Source organism: Pleurodeles waltl, chromosome 7 (genome assembly GCF_031143425.1).
Source record: "Pleurodeles waltl isolate 20211129_DDA chromosome 7, aPleWal1.hap1.20221129, whole genome shotgun sequence".
Classification (NCBI taxonomy): Eukaryota; Metazoa; Chordata; class Amphibia; order Caudata; family Salamandridae; genus Pleurodeles; species Pleurodeles waltl.
Window position 1 is genome coordinate 393873489 of NC_090446.1, and position 25855 is coordinate 393899343.

The following is a 25855-nucleotide window of genomic DNA, read 5'->3' on the forward strand; positions in this document are numbered from 1 at the left end:
TCCTAATGTGTCTTTTTATTTCAGGAGAAGTTGATTCCCCCCATATGATCTCGAGGCAGCAGTAGTGCTCTTTTCTCATGTGGAATGTTTTCTTTTTATGAAATTCTTGTACAGTGCACCAACTAGCTGTTGTGATGGAGCTGCAAAGCAGTTTGGCCCAAATGAATCTGATTATGTTGCACTTAGCTGTTAGTTTGAAGGACATTTAGAATACAGTAATTGTGTAGTAGCTTGAGAACAATAATGAGTTTCTATTATCTGATTAGTCTGATTGGTCCTTCATCTGGGAATCATGAGTAGCTGAATCAAGTCTTAAAATATTGTGATTTAAAATAAGGAAATGGAGATGGAGATTCAGATGGCCTTGTCACTTGTCTTGCAGAGGCTTCTTTGCTTGACCCTTGGGCAGATGACCATTCACTTGCTTTTAGACCTGATGCTTTTCAGGTGTCTTTATGGCAGAACTCTTCTTTCCTGACTTATTGGAGGACCTTTCCTTGATTTAGTAGAGTAGGGTACTCTCTTTATATATACTGATTTGCTAGTTATTTTTGAGACAACTTTATAACAGTTTGTATTTGCTTTATGACTTTGAGGTGCATTGAACTTTACATTGACTGTTTCATTCATTACTGATTATCGATTTGCCACTAACTTGGTGATTTGAATTTGTAACTTTGCTAATCCTTTAAAAAATCTGTATGGTTTGAAACATAACCACGCTCTGTCTTCTTTGCTGTGGCTTCAAATGTGCTTCACGTTATTGAAATGTACTAAATCTTGATTTTAGCCTCAAATGGAAATAAAGATTAATCAGACATTAGTTTTTGAGTCAGAACTTCCACCTGAATTTGCACAGAGTGCTCTGCTTTACCTCCTATATCAATTTTAGGATCTCTCAGTGCCTTCCTCCACATTTGTTGCCACAAAGATTAATCTTCCGCAACATGCAGGAAAGAGAGACTGTAAGGGGGAAAAAGTTTTACAACTGCTCCGTAAGAAATTGAACAAAGCGCACTCTAAAAAATTGCTGCAGGTTAGTTCTTAAAGATTGAACTCAAACGTTTATTTTGGTTAGAAATTATTTTTAGCTGCTTAGCTTTTTTATCAAGAGTTAATTTTATATGTGCAGTATGTTGCTTTTATATTGCAAAGGTTTTTATTAATCGAGCAATAAAATCTAAAATCTGAAATCTGAAATCTGATTATTAAAAGAATAATCATAAAGGAACAAAAAATCTGAAAACAATATACATTTATTAAACCAATAAACATTCCATCAAGCAAGATTAAAAATCCAAATGATTATGCCAACATAATGCATTTAAAAAAAAAAGCCCCAACATCAGAACCCACAGCAGGGACAGCAACCACACAGAGGTTATGGAAAGCAGACTAATATTATAAAAATCTGCAGTCAAAAAGGTTCATAATACTTATAAAAGAGGGTAAAGTGCATCAGAGTTTGTAGGGAGGAACCATCACTGGGGCACACCAAAATACATTTAGCATTGTACTAGCCTAGGGGAAAACAGAGATTGCACCTGATAGAGCCCAGCCAGAACTTAGAAGCCAGAAGTGTTCTCTCCCAAATGTTATCCACTTGATTGAGATATGGTTTATTACCCTGACACGTCTTGAACAATATAAAGGTTCTCAAGGAGGGTTTTCAAGTACCCACACCTCTCTAGCAGCAGACGCTAATTTCCAAAATTATTTTTTAACCCTGCCAGTCTCCCTTTCAATCAGCAGATGTGAAGTTAAGGACAGCAGCCTGTTGGAAATACCCTTTCATGTAGTTCAACCAAGGGATTTTGTGACCCAAATCACATGCCAACCAGTCAGAAATTACCTCCCTGTTAAATTTGGTGTACCTCTTGCCTAAGATCGAGAGCCACTGCAATAATGTTGCAAGCTTGATGCGATCTTCCACAGCACCTAGTCCAAGTTCTTCATACAAAAAAACGATGGTCTTCCAGGCTCCACGTCAAGCAGTCGCCTACAAAATCAGTTCTCCTGCTGTAGACTGTGGCAGTCCTGATACTCCCATATGGATGCCCCAAAAGTTAAAATGGGTAGACATTTGAGTTTAAACACCTCCAATAAAGACAAAATTGGTTTATTACCAACTATTGAAGCCATCTAGAAAACACCAAGACCTTAAAGCAGGAACACAGCTTTGAAAGATAGGGTAACTAACTGCCCCTAGAGTCAAAAGTTACTCCTAAGTATGGTAATCCATTGATCCCGCTGATAGGTTGCCCCTTTATCTCCATAGGCCTAATTTTCCACTGGGACTTACCACAGATCATGTAATGTGTTTTTGATATATTGACTTCCAGGTCTAGGCCATCCATATATTTAACAAAAGAATGAATAAGACACTTTAAACCGTTGGGAATCCGAGAAAGCAAGTCAGCATCATCAGCACAGTACATGTTTACCATTCACTCCCAGGGGGATCCTGGCCCTCGTAAACTAAAAAGGGATGCAGACCATTAATATATAAAAGAAAATATTTGAAGCCAAAACACAACCTTGTCTCACACCTCTAAAAAGATTAAAAGAATCAGTGCCTTCACCCTCCATACCATACCTGATCAATGCACTAACCCTTTCTTGTAGAGCCTGTAAAAATTAAATGATCGAGTGGGGCAGATCCTGCTTAAGGAATATTCCTTGGAGCTTTGAATGATTCATCCAATTAAATGTGCTACTGAGGTTCTTTAAAGCAAGGTATTGGAATCCTTTTTATCAATTGTGTATTTATGAATGATCAGATGTTAGTTTAAGCACTGCTCTTGGGTCCCAAGGTCTTCACAGTACCTATACTGTGCAAAACTGAAGACATTGTTTTCTTGGTTCTCAATTCTATGTAAGATACTATGGGCCAATGTCTTAACTACTGAAGCCAATAAAGATTTAGGTCTGTAACACCTGAGGTCCTTCTGGTTTCCTTTCTTGAAAACAGGTACTTTACAGGCAGATTGCCATGAGGTGTGTATTTCCTCAGAGGCAACAGTGTTAAAGATGTTAGTAACAATGGGGGCCCACAGATGGATGGTCTCTTTATAAAGGTCCATCGGCAACCCATCAGTTCATGGCGGCTTGTTAGATGGACTCTCCTTGATAGCCACTACAACCTCTTCCAAAACAAATCTAATTTGCAAAGGGAAGCTGGAGACACCATTGTTCCCAACCTTCCCCAACCATTCCCCAGAGGAATAAATGTGGCCAAAATGTTTGTGCGGGCAATCTGGGGGAATATTGGATCTTAGGCCCTCTGAAGTTGCTGAACTAAGGTTCCCTTTATTCACAATGATCCAAAAACTTGTGGCATCCTCCAATTTACAAGCCACCATAGGCTTCTCCCACATTCTCTCTCAATCCCTGTTTCCTGTCTTTAATGACTTGTTTGTAGTCAAGCCTAGCAGCTGCCACCAATACCTTTTCTCTGGGTTCCTGGCTAAGGGCCAGTCATAGCTTCTTGTTCACAGCTTTATATGAACTGTTGAACCAAACAGGATACGGGATCTTTACAAGTTTCCAGCTGCTGTTAATCAGCTCCCTAACCAAGCTATTCAATTTCCTGAAAGTAAGAAGGGTTTCAGATGGTGACGGATTGTCTACCAATAATGTGTCCAAAACTGAGCCATGATTAGATCTCACCAGAGCGATCAATATGGACCAAATGTGTGCCCTACGCCAACTGACCCTGATCCCATTATCCCTGGTAACCAAACCTCTTGTCCCAACTAAATCATCTGTACAAATACATCAAGAAGCATTACTAGGTGTGTGTGGTCACTATGCCCATGCTCCTTGACACTCCCAGCTGTAACTGGCTCGGATCCTCAGTAACAAAGATGTAATCAATCACTGACCCTTTACCCCAGCCTTCAAAAGTGGGCATCTGCACAGATAAATTACTCACCTTCTTGATTACATTAACTAGTCCCAAACCCAAGACTGCTCAAGGTCATCATCATCATCATATACTTTATTCGACCATAGGTCATAAAAGTTACACATTAAATCATACAAAAAGGGTGCGTTTGTTCCATTATGCTTTCACACTGGCTTAAAATAAATTTTAGAATAAAAATAGCTTCTCTAAAACCTTCAAAATCCGACCAAGATTTAAAAATTTAAACTGCTAGGTTGATGTTACATAGTGATACAGTTCCTTGATAGTTTAGATAGCATACTTTGACATGAAGAGCCTGCTCCCGGCGCAATCATCATATAGGCAAATTTAGGCACTGCCAAGTCATTGGAGACACAAGCACAATGAAATAAAAAGCTTATATAATAGCTTAAAATGGATATCGGATTCATGTTAAGATGGCACGAATACCAGACAGGTGCATAAAAATAACTCTTTGCGGCTAACACTAGTAAAAAAAATAGCAGAAACACAGGATGATTACCCACATATTTGTCTGAGAAAAATCTATTCCAGGCCCTGTCCAGACCACATGGTCAATAATTAATCATCATCATCATTATCAACTTTGTTTGATCAATGACCATAAAACACATAAAACAAGATAATAAATAGTTCTTGAGCAAATAAATAAATACACATCTATAAATTGGTGTAGAAACATTAGAACAATAACTTAAATTGCACATATGACTCTAAAACTTATCTATAGAAGAGATGAGACCTTAAATTACTTTTTGGAGATGGCATCGTATGCGCCAAGCTGTTGCTAAATACTTGCTTACTGAAAGAATTACGTCGGTTGAATTGTGGCTTTTTAGAACCCGTAGAGCCAAAGAGCAGTTCTTGAATCCCATGTCAAGGTGTTTTACCCCTCTGCTAACCATGGCCTGACTATGTGAGTAAGTATCCCTTATCTCAAAAGGATCAAGTAGAGTCATGATCAATGTTCCCCATAAGGTGCGCGCGCGGGCGCGCGCGCACCCTTCATTCCCCCACCGCGCAGGCCGCTTTTTAAAGCGCGCACGTTTCTGCAACGTTTCTGCAACGCTACGTCGCTGCCTGCATATGCGGGAGAGGACGTCAGCGCTGCGTTTAAAAAACTGAAGCAGCGTGAAAACAGGGTCACTTCGCGAGCAGGACGGACACAGCTGGCTTCTTCCATTCAACAGGTACGTGTATTTTCTTTGATTTTTTAGATATGCCGGAATCTGTTGTACTGCGAGGTGTTTTTTCCCCCAGGGGCTGTATTTCTGTGTGCGAGGTTGCCGCACCTTTTGTAGCCTCAACTATGCATAGGCAAAGGAGAGAGTACAGTGCAACGTGTGGGTAGATGCAGGGGGTCAAAAGTGATGTTCACATGGCAATTTGGGACAAAGGAGCCGTTGGGAAGGAGTCCTGATTCATCGGAAAACAGTACTGCATGTACCCCCACCTCAGATATCGGCAATCCGTTTCAGTCAGACCCCATCTCCCTTATCTGCGACTTCTGTGTGTGATGTCCTCTTACATGCTCTTTTTGTCAGGCAGACTGCATAACAGAGATATTGAGGTTAGCCAGCATTTTAGGGCCGCTGCATATGCAGATACAGCTGGGTCCGAGGCAGCAAAAATGCTCCTGCAGCCTATAGTGTTAAGGCCACGGATAAGAAAGCGAAGTGTGCCGATCCTTCCTGAGCCCAATATAATGCTTCCAGTCCATGCTTGGCGGGCGATGAGTGACGAAGGGATCCAGAGCTCAGGAGACCATTACGCTTTGCGCAAACCATTTCCCCTGATCTGAAACTTTCAATGAGTCCAGCTCGAACCTGGAAAATAATCCCAGCTCATCAAGGTTAATCTTTGCTAATTTTCTGAAGAATAACTATGCTTTACGGTGCTGTCTTCAGAAAAAAATAACTTGTTGACAAGACCACCACCATGCCACCAGGGTATGGTGGGCAGCTGTTACTGTTTCTTTTTTTTATCAAAGTGAATTCGACTTTGATGGTGGGAACATTGAAACACAAACTCAGTAGGAATCTTTTCATATCGCTGGCTGGCCACCTGAGGCAACAGTGGCACCAAATCTAACATACCACTCATATGAGACCAGCATGCCATTCTGTAATTAAGACCCACTGTCACCCGCCTGTTCCCTGCTGTGCAGACAACCATATCACACAATTCTTGATGTCACTATCATGTCTCACATTTGAAGCCGGTTCATATTCAAAACCACCTGTCTCTTAACTCATTATTATGGCACGTAAAAACCTAACAATAGCCTCTGCCACGTGCATACTTTACAATAAGCATCTGTTTATCTACCTTTAATTCCCTCAAGAACACCTTTTGCTTAGTTCACTTCTTCCAATGCCTCTCACTACTGCTTGGGAACACTGTCTAAACCACATACACATGTCATAAACATGCGTAATTCAGGATTTTTCTTGAAAGATATGTACCCTTGACCGTTCTTACCACAGTATAGTGGGTATGGTTTAGACTACAACGATTAGGAAGCAAATGAGTGGAGTATTAAAGTCTTACTACTGGCCACCTTTTGCATTATATTCTTCTTCCCGATAGTAGCAGGACAGACTAAATCAGGAGACCACACTGATGTGCATTCATACAGCTCCTTTAATTTATTACTTCTACTATGCATTACTGGGATCCATAAACAGAGCTAGCCTTCAATCATGTTTTTTTTCCTGTGGATACCCAGCAGGGAAGATCACTCCTTCCCTTCATGTTTTCCTCTCTTCATCTTAGACATTCAGGATGCAGATTTGAAAAGGTACTCTTGTATCTTAACTTTGTTGTCAGGAACTTAACTTCAATTTACAATTTTTTTCCTCAGGTCTCTCCTTCTCACCTGGTTCTCTTAAATGCGTAAGTAGCTTTTTCTGGCCATGCTAGTTTTTTAAACCTACACTGACAGTTCCCAGGTCTTCTTGACTTTGAGAATTGCATGACAAGTATACAAGTTTGAATGAATTAGAATTATATGACACTTAACTTCAACTAAATGGAAATGATGATTCAAAGACCCCACATTTGGAATGATCATCTTAATTTTAGCCAGTTGCTTTGGTCACACATCCAGTGCTCAAACTCTTGCAAAAAAGTTGAATGAGCACATTTAATGGCACCTTAGAAGGGCATAGTGGTGATATCCTGTTTCCTGACTTTCCATGTTCCCCATATTCCTATATGTACCCAGGAGACTATTGTCATTGCCATAATCAACCTTTTTATACTTGGGTTTGTTAAAAGCCTTGATTTAACAACTCACATTGTCAACTGATAAGCAGAAAAAGAGTAGTTTTTGTCCTCTCTCATTACAGCTGCTGTTTATGTCAAATCATTGCACTTCATGTGCCCCAACATTTCTAAACTAAAAAATATGCCCCTTGAAAAGTCACTGAAATCTTGTTACTTTGACCGCCTTTAGGTATCTGATATGAGTTTTTTATGTGAAACTCCTACACAAGTTAGTTGAAACTGTCATCTTTCTGCTCGTGTTTCATCCAGCAGCTCAGGAAAGACACTACATTCTAGTTATCTATTTTCATAATACCACTCTGCATCACTGATGAAAATAATGTTTTGGGTGGCAGTATACCTCTATACATCAGGTTAACTTGCAGTGATGGCCAGTTATAGTTTGAACTTTGTGCCCTGCCTCAATTTGCACTGTCACTTACACCAACATGGGTCTCTCATTTTATTATTTATATATATATATATATATATATATATATATATATATATATATATATATATATATATATATATATATATATATATATACATATATATATATATATGTATCCCTTATTTGTGTTTATGTATTTCATTTGAAACCCAAGTTAAGAGAGCCTTACGATTGGGTCAGATGGACTCATGTGGCATTTGAACTGCTGCAAAAACCACAAGGTGATGGGTGAAATGCTTGAATTAATCTCAACCACTGGCAATCACTCGGGTTGCATCTCCATCCACTGTTGTTTTGCCCACCATGCCACTTTAGTTTGGACACAGCCAAACGCAAATCACTCTTGACCCTGCACTTCATGGGAACAGTTCAGTCCAAACTGCCAGGCCAGGTCCTGAACCGGAACACAAGCAACATAGGACATGTTTCGCCCTAGTTAGGGCTCTTCAGCTAAGTATAGCTTGGTTCCAGTGGGACAGTGAGTCCAGAACCAAAGTCTGGGCATACCTGGTGCACTTGGGACAGCAAATGCAAAACAACAAGGTGATGGATGGAATGCTTCAATTAATCTCAGACACTGACAATTGACTCTGATAATTGAATGAAACCAGGCTGTTTCCAAGGGTTCTTAACAATCACCATATGGGGGGAAACAACACGACCCACTGTTTGAATAAGGCAAAAATCTGTGACAGTGGGTTTCATAATTTCTACTGCTTCCCAATGTTCTTTCCTGTAAGCCATTAAACAAGCCTTCAACCACCCCTTATCATTTGTGGTGATTTATACCAGATGGTGTACCTAATATACTTTTGCCACGGAGTGTGGGCCTCCAGTGACACAACAGGCAATCAGTAATAATACCATAGTTTAAGTAAGCCTCTTCATTTAGCCATACTGAACACCATAATTTTAGAGGAGCAAGGCTAATTTGATCCTCCACATACTCAAGACCAAGCTCCTGGTGTGCTATAAAGTGGGGAGTGGACGGGGTGCACTCAACAACTGCCAACAAGCTGTGTTCTGTACTTGTTGGTCCCTTGCTAAATATCTATATTCCCAACCCCAGGCACCATAAACTAAGGAGGGGAGACACTTCCTCCTATAAATTTCAAGGATTGGGGGGGAATCAGCTAGCCAACGTACTAGCAAACTGCACTGGAGTAACGAGTGACCCTATTTTAGATACACAGGGCCTAAGAACAGGCTTCATCAAAAATAACCCCTAAATAGGAGAACTATCTCACTATCACAATAGTTTTACCGTTTATAAAAGTTGGGTGTGGTTTTAGTGTTTTTTGGACCACATACCATATTATGGCCTTCATTACAACCTTGGCCGTTGAGGCAGCGGGTGCCAGAATACCACCAGTGCTGGCAGTATTTCTGGCTCCCTATTTTGACTTTTCCGCTGGCAACAGAGTTACCGTCTGCTGGCCCAGTGGAAAGGTCACATCAACATTGCTGCCGGCTCGTGATAGAGCCGGCGGCAATGCTGATGTGCAGCGGGTGCAGTAGCACCCGTCGCGCATTTCACTGACCGAAATTTGATGCCCATCTGAAGTGCATGGGCAGTGCAGGGGCCTCCAGGGGCACCCCAAGTCCCCCTTACCACCAGTCTTTCCATGGTGGTGTTTACCACCGTGGCCAGGCTGGCGGTCGGGGACTCATATAGTGGAGTGAAGGGGCCGGTGGTATGGCCATGGCTATTGGGTGACCTTTCTAGTATATTTCTCAATTCTGTGCGGGCTTGTCTTTTTGGGAATTGTTAGCCAGCAACTCTACTGGTGGGGTGGTAAAAGTGGAATTTTCTCAGAAATAACATGGTAGGCTTCATTTAGGATGCTAAATGGCGACATTTTAATTTGTCCTGCAGATTAAGGAAGTCAAATGTAAGTGATTTAGTTATATGCAGGGCCCCTGGAATTATGTGGTGGGAAAGTACCAACTTAAGAGGCAGAGTTGACCAATTTGTGACAAGTCCAATTATGCGTGTACAACACCAGTAGCTAACTCACAAATGAAGACCTATCGGATTGCAAATTGTTTATTTAGGTTAAGCACTCGAATGCCAGTTGCAGCTGTCTCTTTCTAGATGGGGACATATGTGGCCTTCCTGTTGCTTGCTGGCAAAAATGTGCCTGGCGGGAAACGGTTTTATATAGTGACTGCTACCGGGTGCAAAGCCAGAGTGAATGATGGAGATATTAGATGTAGGCTGTTAAGACCACATTTTTTGATTGCCACGATCCGAAAGCTGACTGTGCATATCATGTCGAGTCCACTGCCTAAGTGATTGCGCCGTCTGCACTGATAAGCAACCAGATTTCCCATGTTGGGAAGGCAAGGCACAGTCAGCCTCCCTGTAGGCACGGTTAAAGCAAGCAGTGTCCAATACTGTAAATGGCATGCTGTCATCTTATTCCTTGACTAGCTTATTTTGCTTTAAAGGGGGCTGGTGTGTGACCAAAGTCAGTTTTTGAACTGGAAAATTTTAAGTTATGGCTTTGAACACAAACGAATAAATTGCGTAATACTGAGGGAGCATCTGATGTGAAGGTACTAAATGCTTAGCCATACACAATGTGCCTCTGAAATGTGAAACACCATCAGCCTACCACCCATTGGCAAAGCCAGTAGGTTGTACATATGCAAAATCGATTGGCTCTGACAATGTTTTACCCATGTGCACTAGCATGGCTGCATTTCAGCGTGGCTAGAAAGTTGGCATTGTGGAATTGAGTGGCAGTGTTGTATATTGGAGTGGCATAGTGCATTATTGCAGAGTATGGTGTTGAATTAAGTGGAGTACAATGCAGTGTTGTAGAATTCAGTGTCAGTATATTAGAGTGGAGCACAGTGGAATGGTGTATAGTGCAGGGGTGTAGTGGAGTTGTGCAGAGTTGTGTGGCCGGGACTGATGTAGTGGTGAAGAGAGCATTGGCACAGGTGTAGCATGTAGTGGTGTGCACTTGAGTGCAGTGGTGTGAAGCGCCAATAGTCAACATGCTTTCAGTCTATTAGCCCATTTTTTTAATCTTCACAGTGAAGTGTAACCTGCCTCACCCAGTATAATGCCTTGTTTTGATCAAGTGTTTTCACTGCACTTCAGAAATAACCATGTGCTACATTTGTGTTCCTAATGCAAGTATTGTAAAATACTTGCATGGTTCATTTTAAAAGTTGCTGTGCTAAAAAAACCTTTTGTATGCAACTATCTAGCAAGATTGGCAGTGTAAATCCTCACTTTGAAGCCAAAGAGAGAAGTAAACAAGCATCCTTGAAAGACCATTCATTGCACAGCAAATGTGATGCGATAAGAACACGATCTACCGGTCTGTTTACAGAAAGGACTCAGAAGGTTGATTCAAATAAGGTTTGGGGAGGGTACAAACTGCAAGTGGACAGCCTAAAACAACCAGCAAATGGAAAGCAGGAAAACTGTTTTACACATAGTATTAACATGTTGATGCATTCAAAAGCTATCTACAGGAATAGTTTTACAGTCCTTTTTATGGTGTAATGCTCTGCCTAATTTGCCCCCTTGCAAACTGAACTCCACAGCACACTTTATTAAATCCTCTAACTTTGCAGTCAGAGCATAAAAGTAACCATTAATCTTCAGGATAAAATAAGCAGCAAATTGTAAGGAGACATAAGCTGGCACTGGACTTCTGTCGTTGAACCCACAGCAAAAGTGACAAGACAACAAGACTTAAAGGCACCTTCATTGCTCATTCACTGTCCGAATGAACAGAACACTTTTCTTTTGTCAGCTTGCCAGAACGAGCCAGTAGGCCTAAAAATGTCTCACCCTTAAAAATCCGATTAGTCATAGCGAGTGGCCAAGCAGATAACTTGAGGCCTGTAAAGGCTGCATCATCGAATGTCTAACGTGTGATGTAGGTTTCCAAATGGATGATAATATGGAATCAGAGTTCATCTAAACTGAAAGCCATGGTAACTACTCACTTGCTCTGAAACTGTCATGCATAATGTTTTTGCAACTCCTATAACCAATGCTAAATATCTTCTTTCCAATTACAGCCGGCCAACATTTGGATTTGAACGGGCAGGCGTGAGTACCAAAGAAGACCAGGTAATTCTGTAGACGTTCCAGTTGGGATTAAGGGTCTCTACATAAATCACGTTCATAATCCACACCTTTGCTTCTATTACAGGTTTGTCGGAGCGAGCAAGTTATAGATTTGAATGGACCGACATGTGTAGAAGCATAAGGATCAGGTAATTATTTGGTAGGTACCCCATTTGGGTCACCTGGCACATTATAATATGACAACATGTTGTAACCAACTGTTAACCATCTTTTCTTTTGCTGCAGGCATCTCAGACAGTGCTAACATTGGTTGGAAAAGGCAGACGTGACTACAAGCAGAAAGACCAGGTAATTATTTAGTAGTTTGTCCTTGTAGTACATCTGAAATACTGGAACACAAGCATGTTCTGTAACCATTTTGTTCTTCTATTGCAGGGATCTTAGACAGTGTTACATATACAGGCAGGTGTGAGATCAAAGAGAAAACCCCAGGTAATTACTTGCTAGTCGCTACTATCGCTAGTTGCAACATTTTCCAAGAGATAGCTCAGTCTTGTCTGGAAGACTGCATTCAATATCATAAAAAACAACTTTAAGTAATGTTCCTCACTTTAAATAATGTCCGTCTTTTTTTGCAGGTTTTGCGGCACAGAAGGCTCAGACTGACTACCACCAAAATGTTCAAGCGCAAAGCATTGACTTCTGCAGAGAGCAGTGCTTCACCACAAAGGAAGAAATGCAGTCTTGTGTTCAAAGAAGAATGGCTGAAAGAAATTGTGGAGACTGAGACACAGAAGTCCCGGAGCAAGGTTCGCATACAACTGGGAGAGCTATTTCTATACAATCCAGAAGTAGGCCTGATCTGCAAAGTATGTGCAGAAGCAAAGATTGCAGGAGACTTCTCGACTGGGAAGAAATGGAGTGATGGATGGAAGCTGGACTACTTGAAACGCCATCTATGTAGCAAAGTTCATGAATCTGCTTTGGTGACACTGAGAAATAAAAGTGCTGCTGCCAGGCTGGGTTTTGGAGTGTGCACCATGCTAACGGAAACCGCCAGTGACAGAGCAAACAGACTAGAAGTGGTTGAACGGCAAAGATCCCAGCCTGAGGAGATAAAGATTCTCATCAACAATGTGTTGCTAGCAGTCAAAATGAACACGTCAATGTTATCTGTTCAAGACATCCATGACCATGTTGCATTGTATGTGAAGATACCAGACAGCTGGAGGAGCAAGAACTATGCCTTTGAGTTTTTAGAGGCCATCAACAGTGTGATACGCTCTGACTTCATGGCAGAACTTCGCGGTGCTCGGTATCACACATTGATAATTGATGAGAGCACAGATATTTCAGTTACAAAAATGCTCATCCTATACTTCAAGTTCCGATCTGTAACATCAACAGAGCACAAAACAGTGTTTGGGGGAATTGTAACTCTGAGTGCATGCAATGCGGAGGCTATCACTATAGCTGTAAAAGACTTCTACACTGCCAATAAACTGGACCTTATGAAAATGGTCATGTTCACATCAGATGGTGCATCAGTGATGCTGGGAAAGAACAATGGTGTTGCTACCCGCCTCAAACAATCCATTCCCCATCTAGTTGAGCAGCACTGTGTTGCACACAGAGAAGATTTGGGAGTTGATGATGCCTGGAAAAAAGTGCCGATGATCAGGGAAATGGAAACATTACTGAGGACTGTCTACACTGTGTTCTCCCGCTCACCTGTAAAGAAGTCCAAGCTGGACGAACTTGCTTTGGTCACTGAATGTGAAGCGGTCTCCTTTCGGCCACTCAATGAAGTGCGGTGGCTTTCAAGGCATTTTGCTGTTGGTGCACTCTTGCGTAACTATGAGGTTGCTCTCAAATACTTTGATCATGAAAGAGTTGAGGAGAATGACCCAATTGCTAAATATTGCTACAAAAAACTATCTGACTCAAACTACCATATTTCCTTTGCAGCACTGAACGACATTCTGGGTGAACTTGCATCTTTGTGCAAGTTGTTTCAAAAAAGCTCTTTGACCACTGTTGAAGCTGTACAGTATGCAAGAGCAAAACTTGGCCAAATAAAGGGACAGTACTTGGGCAACACTGTCTTTTGGAGCAACACAGTAAGAGATCTGATGGCTTTGTACAGTGAGGACAGAGAGTATGATAGTGAGCCGATGTTATCTTTCATTAAACTCCTTTGTGAGCACATGGAAAGAAGGTTCCCAGAAGATGAGTTGAAGGAATGGACAAGCTTTGATTTCCATGCAGTAACAACACAATCACAGTTTGATTTTGGGACTGAGAATGTACAAAGACTTGTTGAAAAGTATAAGAAGGTCTTGGTCCTGGGTGATTGTGACACCCCTGATGATGTTGTTCAGCAATACCGAGATTATAAATATGTGGTGGCAGAACAGATAAAAAGCGGATTGTTTAGGACCTTTCAAGACATGGTGAATTTCACCCTGCGGAATGCTGCACAGTATAGTGTTGTATCTCAGCTTATTGATGTCTGTGCAACTTTCCAGGCTTCAAGTGCAGACTGTGAACGAGGATTCAGCCTCATGAACTCAATCAAGTCCAAATTAAGAAACAGACTTGAAGAGAGTCACCTAGATATGCTCATGAGGACAAAGGCCTACCTCTCAAATGGGAAAGTTGACTTAGAACAAGTTTATCAGCAGTGGAAGAATGGCAAGGACCGGCGAGAAAAACAAACATGTCAGACATCTAATCTTGGCACCTGACTTGTCTAAACTTTGATGCAGCTTCTCCTACAGTCCATGTGTGGGTTGGGTAAGAACATTTCTCATCCTGTCTCTAGGCAGGGGCTTCATGGCATTCATCAGTAGTGTGTTCATCAAATTGTAAATGTTAACTAATTGTACAACATCCTTTATTTGATGTGCATGGCCCCCTGAAGCACCCTGAGAGTATTCATTAAAGTTTCACAATGGTTCAATCTCTGTTTTCTCTAACTGGGGTGTAGGTGGCACATAACAGGTCATGTCCTTGGGGTGTGCCATCAGGTCACCATACTAACTTAATGGCCTATTATATGGAGCAATGTTCATACAAATATCCCCTTTTTGCTTTAGTGGTAAAACAAAGCAATGGAGCGGCAAATGTCAAAGATCTTGGTAGTTATGCGCTGCGCTCGCGTGAATTGTCAATTTCTTGGCGCACATATCCTTGGCTGCAGCGCACAGAGATCTTACACTGCCGCACACAGTGGAAAAAAATTAGAGGGAACATTGGTCATGATAGCCCCTATTTTGACATTAAAATGCCCACCTTCTATAGTTTGAAATTTATTAGGCATACGGATAGACGTCTGCTTCAGCGTAGCTAAGACAGAAAATAAAACATCCATCTGGCATCCTAGCTGACATACAGGATTATAAAAATTGATCATGAAGAAATTGCACTTCTTAGAAAGAACAACCCCTACAATTAAAACCCCCTGATGTTTGCACACCACTTGAATAGCCTGAGCAATGTTTTTAATTGAAATTAGGATCACAAATCCCTCCCTGGCCTTCTGCCCAGGAAGCTCAATGGCGGGAACAGAAAAACAGACAAAACCGTCTCAGCTTTTGTGCCCCGAAGACCATGTTTGCCGCATCATTAGGATGTTGAAATTGGAGATGCATTTAAACCAAACTTCATCACCAAGCTTAGATTGGTAGCCCGCAATGTTCTAGCACAACAAGACGGAAAAGGAAAGCTGCTCTAGATGCTGTCCTGAAAGAGGCATCCATGGGTGCAGGGTTAGTGGTTCCATAGTCTGCTATGGCCAAGAGCCTTTTACTAGCTGGAGATTTACCAGTATTTATGAGTCAATCCCTGCCCTCTAGGCCAGGGCAGAGAACCTGTTACTGGTCACAATGGGAAGCCTGTTAGTAGACCCAAAGGACGGCTGCCCAACCTCTGCCTTTGTCATGGCTGGAAATAGCTGCAGGCCCATCTCTGCCTTGGGTTGAAGATCTTTACATAAGAGCCTCAGTGGGACCAAATTGATACCACTGGTCAGCTGTTTATGCTGCTTAGAGGAAAAAAATCAGGCGGTGAGCTAAACCTGGATATTGGCAATTAATGACCAGAGAGTCCCCTTTCAACTGTTTATCCATGGGACCAACATAGCCAATTCTCATAACAAATAAAATGTCTTTATATTCTATTAGATGGAAATCAGGATTCTGATTCAGCAAATAACATACTTTATTCTTGAGTTGGACTGTGGACTCCTCAGCTGATGAAAGCAAAGATAGAAAATTAGTTAGTACAGCAACGTATGGACAACACTTTGGAGGGAGGTTTAAACTTGAGTAATTCCACTTACATTGGTCAAAGTCTAGCCCTTCTTACTCAGATCTAGAACAAAGTCCCTGCACAAGCTCACTAGAGTTGCTGCTTCCAGCATGAGGCAAGGGTAAAAGTGTGTGACTGCCTGCTATGGTGTAGAGGATGTAGAGGGTATAGCATTGGAAGGATCAAGACAGCAGAGGCTCTTTCTCCCTTGGGCCAGTGTCTGTACAGTTAAGCGTGACACTAGAGGATGTGCTTGCCACCATATTAGTTCAGCTTGGACTCAGTTTTATGCAAATTGATTAGGTCAGAGATCATTATCTCAAGAGAACAAAGTTTTTCTTTCAAAGGGGTCATGCTGACTTCGATAATCTCTTTGAATCATGCTGAAAGATGAGCCAGAATAGGCTTGATAATATTGTTAGGGCACTGTTGTCTACTTGAGCAGGGGCATCGGTATCAGGGCACAGTGACCCCACCCTGCTCATGCTACAGAACCTTTTAGACTGATGTTTCCTTTTAGTAGGTGGTCTTACCTCTCTTTCTGGCAAAACTAACAATTCAATTGGACCAGGTCTCTGATACTGGCAATCCAGACCCTCCAGAACAGACCTACTGTTAGCCGCTGAAGTCTTCAAGACTCGAAGCCCCCCAGAGATCTGGCTAATCAGTACAGGTGAGCCTAGCCCGGCATGTCATTTACAGAGCTCAAAAGATAGCAGCCGCTCTGCTAGATCTATTTTTCTTGGTGACAACCCCTACTGCTCTAGCCAGGAAAGGGTCCAAAGTAGTACTGTGGCGTTCCTGGAAGAGCTTGTATGGTCCTGGGCCCCAATATTTTTCTTCTTACCCATCTAGGACAAAGATGTAGATAAGCTAAAATAAAATAAAGACCACGAAAGTCCTAAGGGTACAATGAGGGGTCAAACTAACAGTCATTCCAGCAAAATGGTAAAAAGTTACTTCCAAGATAAACCAGACAGCATAAGACAACTGGGAGCAGAGGCAAGAAACAAAAAGAAGAGAGGCCCACTCACCCTGCTGCTGCTCATGCATTCTGAGGCCAAAAGAGTGGGCCCGACCTCTTCTGGCCGAAGATGGGTGAAGACAGGGTCGGCTTTAGCGCTGGTGGTGCCCTGTGTGACAGTCTTTTTTTTGCATCCCATGACCACCTCCTCGAGTTCCCTCACTACCACCTGACAAATGTGCCCCTCATCTCTCCATAGACCCCCTTTCACATATATTCATTTGTTTTAAAGCGCTTGCAAAGACTGGCTTTACTAATCCACTCAGCTATCCACATATATAATTATGTTCTTTGCAGCAGGCATATTAACCCTCTAGGCTACTTGATGGCGAGTCAAAGCTGCCGCTAGACAAACCTCTGATCTCTCTCTCTAGCAAGAACTTTAATTACAAAAGGTATCTTGACATTTTAATTGTTTCCTAAAGGCTGGACACACAAGAAACTTTTCAGCAGGTGTTCTTAAATCGCAAGTTTCGTGAGTTATTGCTAAACACAGTGCCCCCCTGAGTACAGCACCCGGTGCACCCGCACCGCTCGCACTGCCTTATAGCCGGTCCTCGGTGAAGACGGACCAGCTTTTGGCCCGGTCTTCGCCTGGGCGCATGCCCAGGTGCCTGCCACGTGCGCCCTGTGCAGTGACATGGTCCCAGTGCTTTGTAGGGTGACTCAGGTGGAGGCTTCACCCCCTTCCTGTCCCACGGTTTGACAGCACCTCCAGGCGCGATTCAGTACTGGGCTTGGAGTCCCCGCTCGAAGTATGCAAGGTGTGGGGCTCAGGATCCCCTCACAAGTCCAGGATGGAGTCCAGGATAGGCAAACTTAATATTTTAATTTTCAGCTTTTTGAACTTCCTTGCTAGCCCTCTTTATTTTCTCGTCCTCTCTTTTTACGTTAAAAGGGAATTAGAAACGAAGCAGCCCACCCCATTTGATTTTAGTGGGTTTTCTAACTACCACTGACTTCTTTCTCGAATAAAAATGAAACTAAATGATTTTACTGTAGCCTCCAGATGCACTTATATTTATGCTTAAAGTGTTTTTTTCTGAAGAGAAAAGTATCTTTATGAAAATAATTGTATACTGCAGCTTAGATATTGGAGTAGCACAACAGTTAACAAGCATAAGAATTGGTTAGATGTTTCTTGACGTATTTAAAAAGTGCATTTCAGAATAACAAAAGTATTAAAGACAAGAGGACTTGCCTTTGGGACCTATTGGCTTGGACAATGGCTTTAGCCATGTTGTACAGTGTTCCCAGATACTGTAGAACACAGCTAAAGAACACAAACAAAACAAAGGTACTGCTGCGGCCACGTCATTTTGTAGGTGTGGGCCCAACACATATGCTGAATAAATTACACAAGAACCATTTTATTTACCAAGTTGAAGTGAGAAATAAGAAAAAATTAGTAGCACAGAAGTGTTTTCGATTTTTGAAGCATGTGTGGGTGGCAATGTGAAGGGCACAGTTGAGGGAAAGCATCACTAAGTATGGGCGGGGGAAGCATCAGAAAGGACGCAGGTTCAGGGGAAACAACATGAAGATCTGGTCTTGGGTTGACGAGCAACAGGCAATAGAGAGCAACATGGAGTGCCACCAGGGAGAGAACTACACAAGGGAGTCAGCTGAAAAACATAGACACTCTTATGCACTGTAAAACCTAAAAGAAAATAAATCGTGCATGAAAAACATGCAGTTCAAATCAAATTAAATCAGCTTTATTCGTTTTTGAGTAGCAACCATAAAAGCAATAGAAGGTACATAGCATTCAATAATCAATAACAAATTCAATAAATACATGATAAAATCACCATAAAACCCTAATAAACCTAAAGGTTCAGCTCAGTTTGTAAAATCCATCAAACAGTGCATCACACAACGATTTAAGGTGATTCAAGAACATGATTCTTGCTGTTCCTTAGCCTCACAGCAACTTTTAAGAAGCTAAGGACACTCAAAATAATGTCCCCTAGCAACTTCTATAAGTATAAATGGGCTCGGCTAACTTGCGAAAAAGTTGCCCTTCTCTAACCAGAAACAAGATAAGCTTTCCATGGCTGCATACAAAACTGGCGAAACATAGTAAAATGCAAAGTGTCCTGCGAAGACCTATTGTTACAACTGCAGAATTTAAACTTATACCCCCGTTCTTGCCCTGGTGATAAGACAGCAAAAATGGGAGTACATCTAATCGAAATCTGAACAACAAAAATCGATCATATCTATTCTTGACCCAGAGAAGGTTTGGTTTGGTTTGGTGGAAGGTACTGTCTGCAACATGATATAATTTCTGACACTGGGCTTAGTCATAGCAAACTCTTCTCTGTCCAAGAACCTTTGTTCAAAAAAGCTCTCGCATAAATTCGGCCTTCCCAATTCCCTCACGTGAGTTGAAGAGATTGCCCCTTCTCAACTTCTGGATAGCATCCCTGATGTACTTCAGCTACGGAATGTGGAGAGCATGCCTGAGAGACAAGCAACCTTTCAGTATTTTGTAGCTTAATTTAATGTCCGGCCTACTCTAAATGTTCATCCGCAACGCAAGAGGATGGAAGGTTGCAAGATCGCAAATATGGCCTAAACCTAGCTTCTCATGTCTATTGCTCAACCTAGTAGCAAAACTAAAAACTGCAGCATTGGCACACAAAAAATCCACCTTATTAGTGGTCGCCAACTTAAGGAAGAATCAAAAAGTAGGCCCAAATAAGAAAATTATCTGGTTTTTGGGAGGACACAAGAACTTAGGGCGAACCTTGAGGATTTAGTGGAATGAGGGCCAACAATCACCACAAAAAACTTCTTCTCATTAATCGTTACATCCAAATCCTCCATGAACTTGGCAAAGTAATACAACAGGGTCTGCAGGCCTCTGGTGGTTTTAGACATTAATACCACGTGCAGCATATAGCAGAACCAGTAGACTACAAGGGTCTACTGACAGGCAATCCACTTTTACAGCCACCAGGGCCTATACTAAACGATTAAAGTACAAATTAAATAAAAAAGGAGCCAAAATACAGCCCTGATGCACATTTCTGTTATTACAAAAGCTACGAGAAGACTGCAAGTCTTTGGAAAAGCGGACTGAGGCTCTTAAGAATAAGACAATGTCCCTCTCCACCTTCATGGACAACATAATCTGCCCTAACTTTGATCAGTTAACCTGATCAGACACAGAGGTGAGGTCCATAAATCCCAGGTGGATAGAACCAGACCATGCAACGGCATATTTGCCAAGTACCAAGTACAAGTTCAAGCACTGGTCCAATGTCAATCTGCCTGCACAGAACCCATTCTGGGCTGCAGAGAGAACATTATTCTTCTCAGCCCATACCAACAGCCTTTCCAAAAGATTACAGCCAACAACCTTGACTACAGAATCCCGAAGGGAGATGGGCCTGTAGCATGCAGGACTATTCCTATCCCATTTTTAAAAAACTGGCACAATGAAAGACATAGCTCAGGACTGCGGAGGGACTGCCTGAACTGCTGCATTAATAACATCAGTCAAAATGAAATCCCAGATACCCACATCATTGGCATATGTATGTGGCGGGATACTATCGGGACTGGTGCCTTATTGAATGATAATCCCATAATTCCCTTTGTTACTTCCTCAAATGAAAAATTTAACATGGGCACGACAGATAGCCCATGTTCATCCACTCCTGGTTCGGGTATTTTTGAGCTAGTTAAAGCTTCAAAGTGAGCCACCTAGGAGTCCTCAGTAATACGTCCCTCAAAAGATTCAGCCAGCTCTGGAGTGCATGGAGGACCATTGATAATGCCCCAAAATTTAGAGTTCTTATGCAGAGTGCTAGCAACAATTACATTTATTCAGGCCACTTCCCTTAACTCATGTTTGCGCCAGCTCTTAACCATAGCAGGATCTCTGCGCTTATGACACAAGGTGCACTTGAGCTCACCCAGGGCCTTCTTACAACCCATATCAAACCAGCTGGGCAGCCTATTGCAGTGTCATGTCAAAGGTAAGTCCAAAAACTGAACTAGTCCTCCTAGCAGAGTGGAGCTCACCCAGTGCGCCCTGCAGCCCAGTATGGGCTGCACAGCGCAAGTGCTGACAGTCTGCACTTGCACTGTGCAGCCCATAACTGGGTTGCACTGCGCAACTGAGCACATAGGGAAGCAGCTGCTGCGGCGAGAGACACATCGCCAATGGACGACCATGACGTGGAGAGGAGGAGCCCCCTGGAAGACGCAAGTAAGTACTCGTCTCATACTGTCTTTTGTACATTTTTGTGCACACTGGTGAGCACACAAGGACTGAAATGGCAGCTTTCACTGCATACAGCCCTGGCCTGAATTCATTGAAAGCTGCTGTTTCAGGCCTTTTGTGCACGGGCCTGTCCTGTGTGCACTGCACACGGGGCAGGCCAGCGCACGACAGGACTGAAACTGCAGTTTTCACTGCCAAGGCCCTCCCCTGAATGCACCCAATCTCGGAAACGCTAAGCAGGGTCGGGCCTCACTGACCAGGTCTGACCCTGCTTGGCGCTTTTGAGATCAGGCAAATTCAGGACTCTGCAGGTCACGGAACTCCGCCTCTGCAGAATTCCACACAGTGTTTTTTTCTACTGAGTCACACTCCGTCAACTCTGCACAGGCCTGCTAATAACCCAGAAGCTACGTTGGAAACTTCCAAAAAATCCTTCAGAACATTACATGGGCGACTTGCACTAGAACCACAGATTTTAAGCACTAATGCACATCTAGAATACAAGGATGTATACAATCTTCCATGGAAATCTGGGTCCATTTACGCTCTCCTCTCCTATCTTACGGGCTTACTAACCCCTATGACCCCCACCTTCAGGGAAATGTTTAGCAGAGACCAACGGAAGGAAATACAAACTGTATTATGATCGCTAAGAGGACTTGACTTGTCCCAAGACATAGAGATATAAGACAATAAAGGTCTGGACACCAAGATAAAATCAATAATGGATTCACATACTCTTCTGTAAAGCTGGAATTCAAGTACCAACTCGTCAGGGACATCATTTCTGTGGTAAGAGCTAAATAGAGCTGACTCAGCAGAGCGTTCAAACTATCGCCCTGCTTGTTATGCGCAAAACGAGCTCCAGTCACATGAGGGCACTCCTGGTAGATACCAGGGGCCCCTTTATCCCTCGGGTTCCCACACAAGTGAGTGTTAAAATCCCCTGCCACTTTAATACAGGCTTAGGCTAACTTATTTCCTGAAATGTTACTCACTATAGAGCACAAAGTTTGAACACTACAGTCCTCCGGCCGAGACGATTTTGTATTATAAAAATCTACCAGTAACAACTTATTAAGGACGAAAGAGAACCGAAGGGCCTGCACGGTGGAGGCACCAGTAAATATGACTCTACATCTACCCTTAAATGCCAAGGAAACAAAAATAATCAGCCCCCCTTTTGACCAACAAGCCCTAGATTCTAATGCAGGTGAAAAAAAAGATTGCATACCCTTGTAGGAAAAAATAATTCTCTACTGCCCATGTTTCTTGGTGGCAAATTATATGAAACCTTCTAATAAAACTCAGCCAAATTGGGTCACCAAACTTCCCTGTAATGCCTGCCACATTCCAGCTAACAAATTTGCATGCATACCCAGGGGAACGAAGTATGCATGCAGTTAAAAGACACAAGTAATGCACTCATGCTCCAGCGGAGGGACATATACAAGAAGAGAAAGGAAAGCTCATTCAAGCTAATGAATGAAAAGCAAGAAAATGAGAGTGATAGCAAAGTCAACCAATGGTAAGCAAAGGGTAGGCGCTAAATCCATTGTAAGCTGACAATAGATCTTTTAGACCTACAGACCACTTGCGCTGTGGTAGACAAGCGCTAAAAAAACAGTAGGTCTAACATGTTTTAAGAAAGAAGTAGATAAGTCATTTATTCTCCCATCTACATCTTGTCAAATTCTTCCTTTTCAACTGAGTTTCATCTTATGGATAGATGCATTTCAATTCTTGTAGCATTTTTCAGAATTATAAAATAACTTCTATGCTTACCTCTGCCATGGTTTCTTGGTAAACTAACATATTGTGTTGACTGTGCCCTCTCTCTCTCTCTTTCTCTCTCTCGCTCTCGCTCTCTCTCTCTTAAGTAGAAAATGACAAACAAGAATTAGAAGAGAAAGAATAAAGCAGAATATCTAAGAAAGTTCAGCAATCAGGGAGACTGCCTGGCACATGGGCTGCAAAAAGACAACCTTTCGTGGACTTTAGAAGAGGTGATTTTTGTTCATTTAATTACTTTGGCCTGGCCTATGCGGCACGGGGTATGTAAATGGTGCTGATCATAGCTACTTAATGGTGTACAATTGGAATGAAATAAAGGGATATGGAAGAGAGTTCTCCTGTTTTCTTACCGTCCCTGCTGAGCTTGACAGGTAACATGGTGGGCTGGAACTCCATGATCTGTTCCCCCTTCTCAGATAGAGGTTTGAAGTCGCCGGGAAGCTCTGGAATGATGTTCTTCACATACTTTGTTCCACCAAGCCACATGTAAATTTCAGCTTTTGCAAATATTTCTCCATTGTACGAGCCTGGTGTCTGCATGGAAACGTAAAGGATCACATCAAAGGACATCACCAGTAGAACTCAAAGGTTGCTTAATCTCCTCAGGTTCAGACCCAAATCCCCACGCATATTCAAGCACTTCAACCAGATCAGATCTTAAGAGTTCAACAGAATATAAACAGAGGCCCACATTACAACCCTGGCGGTCAAGGACTGCCAGGGCTGTTTTGTTGATTGCACCGCCAACAGGCTGGCGTTGCAATCGCGGTCGCACCGCCGGGACCGGCGGTTTTCCACCACAGCGGTCCCGGCGGATTTAATCTTCCAGGGCAGCGCTGCTTGCAGCGCTGCCCAGGGGATTACGAGTCCCCCTCCTGCCAGCCTTTTCATGGCGGTAGGAACCGCCATGTAAAGGCTGGCGGAAAGGGGAGTCGGGCCCCCTGGTAGGCCTTTGGCATGGGCAATGCAGGGGCCCCCTGGCACAGCCCCATGGGGCTTTTCACTGTCTGCATAGCAGACAGTGAAAAGCACGACACTTGCAACTGCACCCGTCGCACTGCCGCAACACCGCTGGCTCCATTTGGCGCCGGCTCCTGTGCTGCGGCCGACATCCCCGCTGGGCCGGCGGGTGGAAACACCGCTGGCCCAGCGGGGATGTCATAATGGCCACCGCGGAAGTGTGGCCGCATTGCCAGCTGCGCAGCGGTTACAACCTGGCGGGCGGCAATGTTGTAATAAGGGCCATAGTCTCTTCCAAACCCCACTGACAGCCTGGGCATCAGTCAAATAATAGGCAAAGAAGGGAACATTTGAGTGGTTCTGACACTTTTATTTCACTGAAAGGGGATGAGTAGTGCCATCATTTTACATTTAAAAGGTTGTACACTTATATTATGCCTGTTAAAAGTACTGTGGTTGGGACAGGCAATTACAGGCTCTGCTAAACAAGTGTCAAAATCTGTTGACAACATAAAATTGTAAAACGTCGATGTTCCTCTGTCATGGAGTAAAAACAAGGTGAAACATTTGTTTACCCATATCACCTAGGGTGAAAATTGATGTACGTTCACTGTCCCTCACGACTCAAATCTAGCCCAATAATCCTCAGCACATTGCAGTGACACAGACCTACAAGGTAGGGATGACAAACAGTAATAAAGGAGACCTCTGCTTTGTTGTTCCCTCAAGCCTCTCAGTGGCCTATAATAACAGTACTCATTAGGAAGTAATGGTGACCACTCCGTCTGCATGGGTATTGCCTCTTCTCTCTTCCAGATAGTTGGTCCAAATGTAATCCTCCAATTCCACACCACCACTCATTCACAAGATCCCTTCAGATTCTGTAATTTTCCATATGTGGTATAATCTGTGATTTTAACACCAGTTACCCACACTTTCCCAGCACACATACTCTGCAAAAGTACACCAGCAATACACAGCTCTACCAAAACAGTGTTGTTGCTCCATGGCACTGGCCAGCAAACCATTCCTTACCTCCATGTTTATCAGATATGAAACTTAAAGGCTTCTATCTTTGTATTAATTTGATTCTGAACCTCAAGGCACACATGAAGAAAATAATTTTAAGGAACCTCGTCATAACTAAGCCTTTTGGTCAAAATTAAATCCTTCCTGTTTCACAAAAAATTTCACTCAACTATTCCACGCCCTTATACTACCTATTCAGATGGTTACAATGTCCTTCATAAAAGCCTTCCCTGAAACTCACTGTATAGGCTGCTGGGGAAAAAAAATCATACTAGACCACCCCATCTCTAAATAGATGTTCCCTGACTATGGGCCTGATTTAGATGTTGGTGGTGACGGTTCTACTGTCAAATTTTCAACTGAAAACTGGTCTGCCACCGTAATGGTCCACCCACTGTGTTTAGATGTTAGTGGTCCCATAGCTGAAAGCCCACATGCGAACCACCGTCTCTGCCAAGAAACACCCCCTACATCGGGAGAGGGAAAAGTGGATGATGGCAAGACCCCAGCCACCCTTTCTGCCATGCAGATTGGATGTGCCTTACCACCAAGCAAAAGTGAAAGTCCGACCTCCACTTCTGAATTTGCGGATTTAGAGGGAAAGGTGTGAAAACCCACTTTTTTTCCAGATTCCACATCCGGTCTGACTGGACAGTACTTGCTGTCACTGCTGCCATCTCCCACGGAGAAAATACAAACCCCCTCCTCCCCTCCCATTGCCGGATTCGAAGGCAGGGACGCCGCATTGCTAGGGTACGTTGGGCTGGCACTGCACAGGATGTCGGGACCACTGC

At 42.9% G+C, this 25855-nt stretch overlaps 1 protein-coding gene across 2 annotated transcripts in view; it reads right to left on the reverse strand.

The window, feature by feature from the left end:
• The window catches only part of LOC138304105 (fer-1-like protein 4), a 1042026-nt gene that overhangs the window by 356274 nt on the left and 659897 nt on the right, over nucleotides 1-25855 (reverse strand). For both annotated transcript variants that reach the window (XM_069243852.1, XM_069243853.1), the window contains one exon: nucleotides 23423-23606. In XM_069243852.1, coding sequence (XP_069099953.1) covers nucleotides 23423-23606 — 184 coding nt within the window. The remainder of the gene's footprint in view (nucleotides 1-23422; nucleotides 23607-25855) is intronic.